The sequence below is a fragment of the Ovis aries genome, chromosome 26 (assembly GCF_016772045.2).
Source record: "Ovis aries strain OAR_USU_Benz2616 breed Rambouillet chromosome 26, ARS-UI_Ramb_v3.0, whole genome shotgun sequence".
NCBI lineage: Eukaryota > Metazoa > Chordata > Mammalia > Artiodactyla > Bovidae > Ovis > Ovis aries.
This window is the reverse complement of record NC_056079.1, coordinates 35932503-35946325: the sequence shown is the minus strand read 5'-3', so window position 1 is coordinate 35946325 and position 13823 is coordinate 35932503. Positions and strand designations below refer to the sequence as shown.

General features: G+C 47.8%; 1 protein-coding gene across 13 annotated transcripts in view; it reads left to right on the top strand.

The window, feature by feature from the left end:
* The window catches only part of ANK1 (ankyrin 1), a 239438-nt gene that overhangs the window by 199489 nt on the left and 26126 nt on the right, over positions 1 to 13823 (top strand). For 12 of the 13 annotated variants that reach the window (XM_060407159.1, XM_042241370.2, XM_027962535.3 and 9 more), the window contains 2 exons: positions 3219 to 3350; positions 5382 to 5528. In XM_060407159.1, the coding sequence (XP_060263142.1) occupies positions 3219 to 3350; positions 5382 to 5528 (279 nt within the window). Of the gene's footprint in view, positions 1 to 3218; positions 3351 to 5381; positions 5529 to 7873; positions 13454 to 13823 lie in introns of those variants that run through there. The other variant, XM_042241371.2, reaches the window with a different exon arrangement.

The following is a 13823-nucleotide window of genomic DNA, read 5'->3' as shown; positions in this document are numbered from 1 at the left end:
AAGACAAGGGCAAAAAGCCTCTGCTGCTGCTTCTCGGTTTTATGGGTGTATATGTTCATATGTATGTTGTGTGTGTGTGTGTGTGTTGTGTATGTGGTGAGTGTGTATGTTGTGTATGTGTATTATGTATGTGATATATGTGTCTGGTGTGTGTGTGTGGTATATATGTGTTGCATATGTGTCCTGTGTGTGTTGCGTATATGTTGTGTTTCTGGTTTGTGAGTGTGTATTGTGGTATGTGTATGCAGTGTGTGTGTTTATGTGTATTGTATATGTGGTATGTGTTTTTGTGGTATGTGAGTGTGTGTGTGGTGTGTAGTGTGCGTGGTATGTGAGTGTGTGTATGTGTATGTGTGGTGCATGTGTATGTGATGTATATGGGTTGTGTGTATGCGGTGTGTTATGTATGTGGTGTGTGTGTGTGTTGTGTATGTGGTGTGTGTGTTTTGTGTATGTGGTGTGTGTGTGTATGTGTGGTTTGTGTGTATGTAATGTGTATGTGTTGTGTGTATGTGGTATGTTGTGTATATGGGGTGTGTGTGTGTGGTGTGTGTGTATGTGTGGTTTGTATGTATGTGATGTATATGTGATGTGTGTATGTAGTGTGGTGTGTATATGGTGTGTGTGTATGTGGTGTGTGATGTGTGTGGTGGGTGTATATGTGATGTGTATGTGGTGTATGTATGTGGTGTGTTGTGTATGTGGTGTGTATGTGTTGTGTGTGTGGTGCGTTGTGTATGTTGTGTGTATACATGGAGTGTTGTGTGTGTGGTGTGTGTATGTGTTGTGAATGCGGTGTGTGTATGTGGAGTGTTGTATATGTGGTGTGTGTACATGGAGGGTTGTGTGTGTGGTGTGTGTATGTGTTGTGTATATGGTATGTGTATGTGGAGTATTGTGTATGTGGTGTGTGTATGTGTTGTGTGTGTGGTGTGTTGTATATGTGGTGTGTGTACATGGAGTGTTGTGTGTGTGGTGTGTGTGTGGTGTGTGTATGTTTTGTGTATGTGGTGTGTGTATGTGGAGTGTTGTGTATGTGGTGTGTGTATGTGGGTGTTGTGTGTGTGGTGTGTATACGTGGGTGTTGTGTATGTGGTGTGTGTGCATGGAGTGGTGTGTGTGTGGTGTGCGTATGTGGTGTGTTGTGTATGTAGTATGTGTATGTGGAGTGTTATATATGTGGTGTGTGTGCATGGAGTGGTGTGTGTGGTGTGTGTATGTGGTATGTTGTATATGTGGTATGTTGTATATGTGGTGTGTATATGTGGAGTGTGGTGTGTGTATGTGGAGTGTTGTGTATGTAGTGTGTGTACATGGAGTGGTGTGTGTGGTGTGTGTATGTGGCGTGTTGTGTATGTGGTATGTATATGTGGAGTGTTGTGTATGTAGTGTGTGTACATGGAGTGGTGTGTGTGGTGTGTGTATGTGGTATGTTGTGTATGTGGTGTGTGTGCATGGAGTGGTGTGTATGGTGTGTGTATGTGTTGTGTATGTGGTATGCGTATGTGGAGTGTTGTGTATGTGGTGTGTGTATGTGTTGTGTGTGTGGTGTGTTGTATATGTGGTGTGTGTACATGGAGTGTTGTGTGTGTGGTGTGTGTATGTTTTGTGTATGTGGTGTGTGTATGTGGGTGTTGTGTATGTGGAATGTTGTGTGTGTGGTGTGTATACGTGGGTGTTGTGTATGTGGTGTGTGTGCATGGAGTGGTGTGTGTGTGGTGTGCGTATGTGGTGTGTTGTGTATGTGGTATGTGTATGTGGAGTGTTGTATATGTGGTGTGTATGCATGGAGTGGTGTGTGTGGTGTGTGTATGTGGTGTGTTGTGTATGTGGTGTGTTGTATATGTGGTGTGTGTATGTGGAGTGTTGTGTATGTAGTGTGTGTACATGGAGTGGTGTGTGTGGTATGTATATGTGGAGTGTTGTATATGTGGTGTGTGTGCATGGAGTGGTGTGTATGTGGTATGCGTATGTGGAGTGTTGTGTATGTGGTGTGTGTATGTGGGTGTTGTGTATGTGGAGTGTTGTGTGTGTCGTGTGTGTACGTGGGTGTTGTGTATGTGGTGTGTGTGCATGGAGTGGTGTGTGTGTGGTGTGCGTATGTGGTGTGTTGTGTATGTGGTATGTGTATGTGGAGTGTGGTATATGTGGTGTGTGTGCATGGAGTGGTGTGTGTGGTGTGTGTATGTGGTGTGTTGTGTATGTGGTATGTTGTATATGTGGTGTCTATATGTGGAGTGTTGTGTTTGTAGTGTGTGTACATGGAGTGGTGTGTGTGTGGTGTGCGTATGTGGCATGTTGTGTATGTGGTATGTATATGTGGAGTGTTGTATATGTGGTGTGTGTGCATGGAGTGGTGTGTGTGTGGTGTGTGTATGTGGTATGTTGTGTATGTGGTGTGTGTGCATGGAGTGGTGTGTATGTGGTATGCGTATGTGGAGTGTTGTGTATGTGGTGTGTGTGCATGGAGTGGTGTGTGTGTGGTGTGTGTATGTGGTGTGGTGTGTATGTGGTGTGGGTATGTGGAGTGTTGTGTATGTAGTGTGTGTACATGGAGTGGTGTGTGTGTGGTGTGTGTGGCACACGCACATTCTGGTTCTCACCATCACTTTCCACGCTGGTCTTCCTCATCCCTGAAGAGGCTCAGCTCCTGTGCTCTCCTCTAAAGCACCTGCGAGAAACAGCCGTGAAGACAGCGGGAGAGGAAGAGCTTGCCTTCTGCGATGGTGCCTTGCATTTAGATGGGGACTTGTATTCCCGTTTTAAATGTAAACAGCGCCTTTCCCTGAAGAAACACAAATACACAGATGCATTTCCATTATGACTGCTTCCCGAGGGAAGGGCGGCAGCTTTTGCCTCACCAACAGTGCCCAGGGCATCAGCTATTCAGCCCTCCCCCAGGACCCTAGCCGGTCCTGCGACCTTCTGCGGCTCAGCCTCATCACCCGTGTTCCAAGTGACGACAGCGAGTGTTGGTTCATTCATTTAGGCAGTCCTTACTACTCTCCCGTGATCACGCCTCCTCCTGGCGCATTTCCTGGGGATGCCGCAGGGCAGGTGGCACCTTACCCTAGGCACCCTTGGGAAGGAGGCTCCAAGTCCACAGGGGACTGTGCTCTATCTCGGGGTACTCCTCGGGGCGCCCCGCTCCCCACTCAGGCTCGGGGCCGGGGCCGGCTCCAGCTGGTCTCACCCTGGTCTTGGTTCCTTGCGTGCAGAGCTGGCCCGGGAGCTGCAGTTCAGCGTGGATGACATCAACAGGATCCGCGTGGAGAACCCCAACTCCTTGCTGGAGCAGAGCCTGGCCTTGCTGAACCTCTGGGTCACCCGTGAAGGCCAAGACGCCAAGAGTCAGTACCGGGCGGGGGCGCAGCTGGGACCCTTCTCTCCCCAAAGCCCATGCCAGGAGCTCACCAAGCAGTTCTCTCCAGAACTTCTCCCTCCAGACTCCCGGGGTGCTGTTGACCTTTGGAGCCAATCTCTTCTGCACACTCTGTCTCTCACACACACATACACAAGTGCACACACACGCAGGCACACACCTCTGAGGGTCCCTGGTCTTCTGGGCAATCCCGCCAGGAGGGCACATCAGAACCTTGGCCATGACCTCTTCCCATTCTCAGGATGAGTTTGCAATCACACTGTTACTGTTACTGGTTTTTTTTTTTGTATTTATTTATTTTAAAAAATTTTTATTTTTACTTTATTTTACTTTACAATACTGTATTGGTTTTGCCATACATTGACATGAATCCACCACAGGTGTACATGCGCTCCCAAACATGAACCCCCCTCCCACCTCCCTCCCTGTTACTGTTACTGTTAAGTTACTTTAGTCGTGTCCGACTCTGTGCAACCCCATATACAGCAGCCCACCAGGCTCCCCCGTCCCTGGGATTCTCCAGGCAAGAACACTGGAGTGGGTTGCCATTTCCTTCTCCAGTGCATGAAAGTGCAAAGTGAAAGTGAAGTCGCTCACTAGGACCCCTAAAAGATCGCATCTGTGTAGGGTGTGTGTCTCTTGGTTGAATTTCTCAAACGAGGACTGTCCCCTCAAAGCCCAGCCAGGAGTCCCCTCGGATGCAGTTCTTGTTCCCCCAGGGTTTTCTTCAACCGGGAGGGAAGATGTGACTCACTCTTTTCAGCTCCTCAACCACATTCCCGAACGCAAAACACTAAGAGAAACTGAGTGTTTACATTTGCATCTCAAATCAACTGGCGAGGACCAAAGATTTCCAAAGGACAGGATCCAGTTCTTCTCACTCTCATTTTCTTGTAGTATTCTTCTTGTCATTGTCGCTAAGCTGTGTCCAACTCTCTGCGACCCCATGGACCGTAGCTTGCCAGGCTCCTCTGTCCATGGGATTCTCCAGGCAAGAATACTGGAGTGGGCTGCCATTCCCTTCTCTAGCTGATCTTCCCGACCCAGTGTTTCCTGCATTGGCAGGTGGATTCTTTACTGCTGAGCCACCAGGGAAGCCCCAGTATTCCTTTTGGGTTACAAAAAGAAAAAAACAGTCTTTCCATGCCTTGAAATTCACCTTGGGGTTTAGAAAAGATCTGTTAAAGGATAACAAAACCCAAGCCTCCCTCACTTTACTGTGCTTCAAAGATACTGCATTTCACCCCCCCGCCCCCAATTCATCAGGTCTGTTGGTGCCAATTTCCAGCAGCATCTGCTCACTTTGTGTCTGTCACATTTGGGGAATTCTCTCAGCGTTTCACATTTTCTCATGACGACTGCATTTGTCCCGCTGATCTGTGATCAGGGTCCTTATGTGACTATGAAGACTCACTGAAGGCTCAGAGGAGAGTCTGCATTTTTTAGCCATAAAATACCTTTAAGATATGTACCTAGTTTTTTTTCTAGACACAGTGCTATTGCACACTTAATAGACTAGAGTGTAGTATAAACGTAACTTTCCTATGCACTGCGTATCAGTTGCTCAGTTGTGTCTGACTCCACCGACTGCAGCCCTCCAGGCCCCTCCCTCCATGGAATTCTCCAGGCGAGAATACTGGAGTGGGTTGCCAGTCCCTTTTCCAGGGGATCTTCCCCACCCAGGAATCGAACCCGGGTCTCCTACATTGCGGGCAGATTCTTCACCATCTGAGCCACCAGGGAAGCTCCTGGAAAATCAAAAAGTTTGGTCTCTGGCTCTTGTTGGCTTTATTGCATAGTGTGGACGGAAACTGCATCATCTCCAGGTCTGCCTGACTTCTCCTAGAGGTAGTTTGTTTGGACTTTTAGAAGAGAAGGGGCCTGCAAGCCCCTCACCCCCGCCCACACCACACATACTGGAGTTCAGAGCCCGCGGGCGGCCCACGTGGCCCGCTTGGGTAGCGCCCGCGAGCGCCCTCTCCCTCCGCTCTGCCCGCAGTGGAGAACTTGTACGTCGCCCTGCGGAACATCGACCGCGGCGAGATTGTGAACATGTTGGAGGGCTCGGGCAGGCAGGGCCGCAGCCTCAAGCCCGACCGCCGGCCCGCTGACCGGGACTACTCGTCGTCCCCCTCCCAGATGAATGGTGAGTGTCCCCCGGGCGTGGGGGGCAGGCCGAGCCGCTGCCGCCGCCTGTACCTCCCTGGACCCTTCTCGCCGGGTGGCTGGTCAGTCTCCCTCTGGATGGGCGGTGGTGAGAGCAGAGGTGATGGGGGTCCCGGGGGAGGGGGGCGCAGCAGGATAAGAGGGGCGGCCGCCGCCCCCGCTCCGCTACCCTCCCCTGCTTGCCGCGCCCTCCGGCTCTGCGCAGACCCACCTGCGACCCCCGTCCATCCGTAGGCACGAGGTTCTGGCGCAGGTCTCGGTTGGGGACCAGCGGAGAGGTGTCCTTAAGCCCTCGGGCTACCCCTTCTCTGGGGCTAAGCGGGCTTTTTCCATCACGCTGGTTTCTGCTTTTGTCTCCCTTTTTTCTCGCCCCATCCCTTCCGGATCACTTGTTTGGATGCGGTTTGGCTGGCACGGAGCCCCTCCCCCTCCGGTGACCCCGCTCCACGGGGGCTTAACCTTTGCCTCCAGCACCCCCTCTGCGGCCTTTAGGACACCTTCCTTGCAGCAGAGGACAGGCCCTGTAGGGAGCAGGGCCCAGATCCCCTTTCCCTTCCATCTGCATCTGTAATCTGAGCGCACAGGGGCAGGCCCGGCTGCCTCCTGCTGGGATGGTGGAAGCTGGGACCCTTCCTTTCCTCTTGATCTCTTGACTCCACGTGCTCGGCCATCACTCTCTTTAAAACCCACAAGTTGGATCAGAGACCTGAGGTTCCTTACAGGTCTCGAAAAACAATTTGGTTCTGGGGACCGGCTTTCCAGGTGCAGGGTATGCTCCCCCACCCTACCCCTCCAGCTTGCCCACCGACTTCCCCCTGCTCCTAGGTCACCAGCCATTCTGGCCACTCCCATGTGCATGCCCCCATGCAGGCCCCTGTGACCCGAGCTTGTGAGAGAGTGGAGGCAGTGGGCAGGGGGCATGGGCCTCCCCAGTGAACGCTATGCCCCTCACACTGATCTCTCTCCCCGAAACCTGGCGTCCAGCGCCCCCGAGCGCAAGGCTCATCGGGTGACCGCATCCTGCGCCCTTTCTCTTCTGCCTCTGACCTCACCTGGGCTGCTGCTCTGGCCCGTACTGCTTGCCTTCACTGCCTAACCCCCCGCGGCCGGGGTTCAGGGCTCTTAGCCTCCCCAAATGCTTTTCCCGAAGATCCCCGGCCTGACCCCCTGGGGGTGGGGGGCTGCCCTTCCGGCCCGGGCCTGTGTGTGCAAGTTCTGGGCTGTGCCCGGGAAGGAGGCGCGCTCTTAGCCTCAGCGTCCAGGGCTCCTAGACCAGCCCTCTTCCTGCCCCTTAGGGGCCTGCCTGGACATGACAAGGACCGCTAAATGACCGACTCGCTTTCACAAGGACGGAGGGAGAGTGGCTGAGAAACGCTGCAAACTGGGGGAAATCAAGAGATAAGACACTTTTCCCTTTTTTAACTAGATAATCAGTCACTTGGTTGGGTTTATTAGCAGAAGCCCAGAGTTGGTTCAGTCAAGGCAAGGCAGCATGTTTTGGGGGTTTGGTACCCCAAATCTATGGACACTGAGCACATAGAATTATATGAGGATAAACAAGGCAATTACAATCATTAAAAACCTGTCAAGAGGACAGATCCCACGCCAAGTGTTCTTATCACAATAAAAAAGGGTTTGTTTTAAGGGCAGTTGCATACCCAAGTATTTATCAATGTCCCTTCTGGCCCTGGGACTCCCGTGGGGCCTGGAGACTCTAAAGCCCGAGCAGAGAGTTCTAACCCCCACGGGCCTGGGCCCCGTGCCCCGTGACTGTGGAAGGGCAGTCCAGTTGGGCCACTCATTTGGCAAATGGTCTTTGAACACTTGTCATCCGCCAGAGGTTGTTCTAAGCCAGGCAGATAAGTCAGACTCCAAAAGGAGCAAAGCCCCAAACTCGGTCTTCATGGAGCTTGCCTTCTGTTGGGACAGGCAAACAAAAATTTATGGAAGTGAGTTAGGTAAAGTGCTAGCAGGGTGATGGGGGGAAAAAATTGGAGTCAAGCAAGGTTGGCGTGTGGGATTGAGGGGTTAGATAGTGGGGTGGGAGTGGGTAGCATGTGAACAGAGGCTGGAGGGAGAGGCGGGGTGGCCATGTGAACTGGAGAGAGAGCCCCGGCCCCGAGCAGGTGAGCCTGGTGCATCCGCAGAGCATGGAGGGCCAGAGAGGAGGACAAGAGGGCAGGGGCCGCGGGAGGCCGGCTCCTCCAGGCCACAGTGGGGACGCTGGTTTTGCTGGGAGGGTGGTGGAGAGCCATGGCCGGTCTGGAGCAGAAGAGTCCCGAGATCTGATGAGTTGACCAGGGGTCCTCCCCGCTTTGATTGCAGACATACTCTGAACGCTTGTGTGCTTCCTGGCTGCTCTGTCTCCTGTCAGCCCTTCCGAACCCCTCATCCCACGGCTGTCCCGGCAGACGCGGGCCGTGTGCCCTGCGTGCTCACTCCCGCCAGGCAGGAGCAGACACTCAGACGTCCGCTTGGTCCATCCTGGCCTTTCGGGGCACCAGAGCTGGCTTTGTGTTTTTCCTGCCTTCTGCCTTTCTGTCCCAGGAAGACCATGCCCTTCTGGCCTGGAGAGGAGGAGCAGGAAGGATCAGAGGTGGAAGAGCAGGCAGACGGCTGCCCCCTGCCCTCCCTCTGGCTTTCTGTCCCCGGGCCAGCCCGGCCCTCATGCTGATGGCCACGGCATTCCCTTGTTTCCTTTGTGCTTTCCCTGCCCTCTGCTCGTCTGAGCCTCCCTCGGCCACCGTGGGCACTTGGGGTGGTGATTGGTTGCTCTGTGGTTTCAGGAAGATAGGAGCCTGAGGTCTCTCATCCTTCCTTCCTGGCTCTTCGTGCTGGGTTTGTCTGGACTGGCCAGGGCAGAAGGGCCAGTTTGCTTCTCCTGTACGGGAGGGAACTGCCCCAGACCCTGGGAATAAATGTAAAGGAAAAAAACTTGCCCATAGAGCAAAAAAAAAAAAAAAAGAAGTGTTCCTAAAAATAAAACAGATTTCTCATATGAAAGGGAAAGATGGATATCTCATATCCCATTCAGTCAACTCCATTTGATTTCATGGGTTGGATGCAACGTCTACTTGGAAATGGAATATGTCGTTTCTTTTGACTCAGCCTAGCTAGGGAAGTGTGGCTTCCATCTGAGGTCAGGCTGTCTGTCCCTCTCTTGTCGAGTCTGCTGCTGACATCAAATTATTAGGGTCGTCGTTACATCTGGGTTAACAGAGACCCCGGGTGACAGCTGAGATAAGGAGGGGCTGGAATCAGGGGGTGGGTACTACTGGATTGTTCTGCCCCAAGGCTGTGTGTTTGATTGCCTGTTACCCGATTTCCCCAAAATACAACCCCTAGGGGACAGCTCTAGACAGAGGGATGGGCTGGTGACCCAGGTATGGTAGGGTCATGAGAGACTGCTCAAGAGACAGGCACTTCTGGATCTCAACCAGAGGACTCAGCCAACCTTCCTGTGCTCCAGTCTACCCAGAGTCCTCGCTGAGCATGGCCTCTGCTCAGTAGGAATCCCCACTCCATCGAGTATGGCCACCTACAGCCTCAGATCCATGCTTGTGGGGGTATGGCGGGGGGCTCAGTGGGGTCCTCTGGAGACTGAGAGGGGGCAGGGAGCATAGCCCCCCAAATCCTGTGATCAGGGAAGAGGCTCCAGGATAAACACAAGGCAGAAAGAAGTCCTGAGGAAGGGTGTGCATGAGTTCTCTTTGTGGACACACTTTCGTTTGGGTGAAATTCCATTCATGTGAACCCCAGGAAGTTTCAGGTGGTAAAGTCACCAAAAATGAGACTCAGGCATACTGTGACTGGCAGAGTTATTACCCTCTCCCACCCTTAATCAAATCTTACTGAGATTCCCAGGAGTGATAGAATGTTTATCCAACCATATCTGAGGAGCTGTCTGAGATGCAGTCCACTTCTGGCTAAGATAAGGCAACAAGGACTGACCATATCCCTCCTGCTTAAAACAAGCAAAAAATGGACAAGCTATGTGAAACAGCAGTTTTCAAGACACTGCCATCAGGCAGTAAAGGTCAGTGATATATGAAAAGTGGAAAATAAATGAGATGAACCCTACAATTGCCTGGATTACTGCCTCGAAAGAGTTTGTAAGTCATGGAGGAAGGAAGAGAAATCCAGAAGACCCCCTGGTTAAGGAGAAGTTGCTGGCAGTCCAAGGAGATCAGGGCAGCTGGAATTCCCTAAAGAGACAGCTGCACAGAGACAGCACTCTGGAGAGCTTCAGAAGGTCCCCCACAAATTTTTGATTATTAATCATCTATTCCCAACAGTCAGACTGATTGTCACAGACGTTGCATAGGGAACACAGAGTGGTCCTTCTCAATAATGGAGAATGATTAGCCCTAGATTGATCAATGCTCCCACCTAATTAATCTTGAAAGCAAAACTCAAGAGGATCAAACTGTTTTCAAGTAACTCAATGACATAACAGAACAAAGCTCAAGAATCATTTGTTGGTGTTCAATGCTAAGTCATGTCTGACTCTTCACGACCCCATAGACTGGCTCCTCTGTCCTCCACTATCTCCCAGAGTTTGCTGAAATTCATGTCCACTGAGTCAGTGATGCCATCCAACCATCTCATCCTCTGCTGCTCCCTTCTCCTTTTTGCCTTCAATCTTTCCCAGCATCAGGGGCTTTTCCAATGAGTCAGCTCTTCATATCAGGTGGCCAAAATATTGGAGCTTCAACTTCAACAACAACCTTTCCAATGAATATTCAAGGTTGATTTCCTTTAGGATTGACTGGTTTGCTTTCCTTGCAGTCCAAGGGACTCTAAAGAATTGTTACAGGAATACAAAATATCCAGCACCCAACAAGATAAAAATCACAGTGTCTGACATTCAAATAATCCAGTTAAAGATTCTCAGACACACATTCAAAGAAGCAGGGAAACAAAACCCATAATGAGAAGAAAAATCAATCAATTAAAACTGATGCAGATGTTAGAATTAGTAGACAAGAATGGTAAAACAGTTATTATAACTATTTCAGATGTTCTAAAAGTCAAGTAGAAACTTAGAAGATGTTTTTAAAGACCCAAACCAATCCCCTAGAGATGAAACTACAAGATCTAGGTTGAAAAATAACACTGAATTAAATTTCATTAAAGGAGAAAAAGTGAACTTGGCAACATAGTAATAGAAACTCTCCAAAATGAAACACAAGAACAACAAAAAAATCTTTAAAAGCATCAGTGAGTTATGGGGCAATTTCAAGTGCCCTAATATTTGTGAAATTAGTTTCCAACAGAGAAAGGGGCTGAAAAAGTATTTGAAGAATTAATGGCCCAGAATTTTCCAAGGTGACACAAACAATAATTACACAGATACAAGAAGTTCCGTTAACCACATGAAACATGAAATTTACTTTACCAGGACACATTTTAAACATATTAGTTAGAACAGTGATAAAATTTTTAAAGTAGCCAAAGGTGGGGGAAAAGATGCATTATATATGGAGATAAAGATAAGGATTACATCATATTTCTCACTGGAAACAATGGAAGTAAGTCAGCAGAGCAATATCTTTAAAGTAGAACACATCTTTAAAGTAGAACATCTCTAAAGTAACCTAGAATTCTATACCCAGCAAAAATAGCTTCCAAAAATGAAAGCAAATAAAGACATTTCCAGACGTACGGAAACAGAAGGAAGTCGTCAACAGGAAGTGACTGCTACAAGCAATTTTTTTTTCATAAAACATCCTTCAGGCCGAAAGAAAAATGACACCGGAAAGAAATATGGATTTACATGAACGAATGAACAGTGCCCAAAATGCTAACTGTAAGGATAATACATAATTTTCTCATTATTTAAATCCCTTTAAAAGATAACTGTTTAAACAAAATAATACAATGATGTGTTTATAACATATATAAAAGTAAAATGTATTACAACGATGGTACAAAAGTTGAAAAAGTTGAGAGAGGAAAACGGAAGTATATTATTGTAAGGTTCTTATACTATATGCAAAGTGTTATCATATCACTTAAAAGTAGACTGGGGTAGTTTAATGAGGTATGCCAGAAGCCCAAAAGCAACTACTAAACTACTCAAAGAATCATAGCTTATCAGCCATCCAGAGAGATAAAATGGAAATTTTCAATTAACCCAAAAGAAGGCATAAAAAGGGCTTCGCTGGTGGCTCAGTGGTAAAGGACCCACCTGCCAGTGCAGGAGACATGGGTTTGATGCCTGATCTGGGAAGATCCCACATGCTATGGGGCTACTAAGCCCGTGTACCACAACTACTGAACCTGTAGTCTAGAGCCGGGGAGCCGCAGCTACTGAGTCCAAGCACCCTAGAGCCCATGCTCTGTAACAAGGGAAGGCGCTGCACTGAGAAGCCCACGCACCACAATTAGAGAAAGACTTGTGCATCAGCGAAGACCTAAGACAGCCAAAAATAAACAAGTAAAATTATTATTTTTTTAAAAAGGCATAAAGAAAGGGAAAAGAGAACAAAAAACCTGATGGGACAGAAGTAGAAATTAACAAATGATAGATTTAAACCTAACCGTATTAATAATCTCATTATTGTAAATTATCTAAAAAAAACAAATTAAAAGGCAGATATAAAGGTTTCAACTATATACTGCCTACAGGAAATGTCTTTAAGTGTAAAAACACAAATTCCTTAAAAGTCAAAGGGCGAGGAAATAGAAACTATGCTAACGCTAATTAAAAGAAGACTGAAGTGGCTGTAGTAATAGCAAACAAGTAGATTTCAGAACAAAGAAACTTATCAGGGATAAAGAAAATAATTTCATAAGGATAAGCAGTCCATCAAGAGGGCATTGCAGTCTTAAATGTTAATGCACCAGTAACATAGCTTTAAAATACATGAGCAAAATCTGAGAAAATCACAGTGAGGAATAGACAGGACCACAGTTATAGTGGGAGATTTCAATACCCCCATCTTGCTAATTGATAGAACAAGTAGAAAAATGAGTACCCAAATAGATTTGAGCAACAGTCATTCACCTTGACCTGATTGACATTCATAGAATATTCCACCTAACGACAGCAGAATACACACTTTTTTCAATTGCGCCTGCAACAAACTGACATAGATGATATTCTCAACCAGAGGTCCCCGACCCCTGGGCCACAGTCCACCTGTTAGGAACAGCAGGATTGAGTGGTGGGCGAGTGAGCGAAGCCTCATCTGTTTGTACAGCTCTCCTCAACACCCGCATCACTGCTGGGGCTCCATCTCCTGTCAGAGCAACCGTGGTGTTCGATTCTCAACAAATCGAACACAATAAATGTAATGCGCTTGAATCGTCCTGCAATCATCTCCTGCACCCGGTTCATGAAAAAAATTGTCTTCCACAAAACTGGCCCCTGGTGCCAAAAGGGTTGGAGACCATCGTCCTAGACTATAAAGCAAGTCTTGATAAATATCAAAGAATTTAAGTCATTCAAAGTATATTCTCTGACCACAGTAAGTTAAATTACAAGGCAATAACCAAAAGATACGTAGGAACTCTCAGACATGTGGAAGCTAAATAATACAGTTCTAAGTAACCTGTGGGTCAAAGAGAGCAAAAGGGAAATTAGAGAGTACTTTGAATCGAATGAAAATAAAAACACGAGATGGCAAAATGTATGGGATGCCAGCAAAGCAGTATTAGGGAGAAATTCATAGCACTAAACATCCACATCAGACAAGAGAAAAGTCCTCAAGTCAGTTACCTCAGGTTTGTAATATTTTAAGATATTCTAAAAAGAACAAATTAAACCCAAAGGAAGATAATAAAGATCAAAGCAGAAACTGATGAAACTACAAACAGAAAACACTAAAGAAAATCATTAAAACCGAAAGCTGGTTCTTTGAAATGATCGATAAATTGATAAGCATCCAGCCAGACTGATCATGAAAGAGAAGAAAAGAATTACATGTCAAGAGTAAGAGGTAACATCACTAAAGATTCTATAGGAAGCAAAAGGATGATAATACTATGATAATTTTATTCCAGTAAACTTGAAAGCATAAGTGAGATTGACAAAGTTCTTGGAAAATACAAACTATCAAAGCTCACACAGGAAGAAAGAGATACTCTGAATATAGTAAAGAAATTCAATGTCTAATTTAAAACATTCCCACCAGTTTGTAAGTTGGTGCCACCACTATTGGAAAAGGCAATGGCAACCCACTCCAGTACTCTTGCCTGGAAAATCCCATGGGCAGGGGAGCCTGGTAGGATGCAGTCCATGGGATTGCAAAGAGTCAGACACGACTGAGCG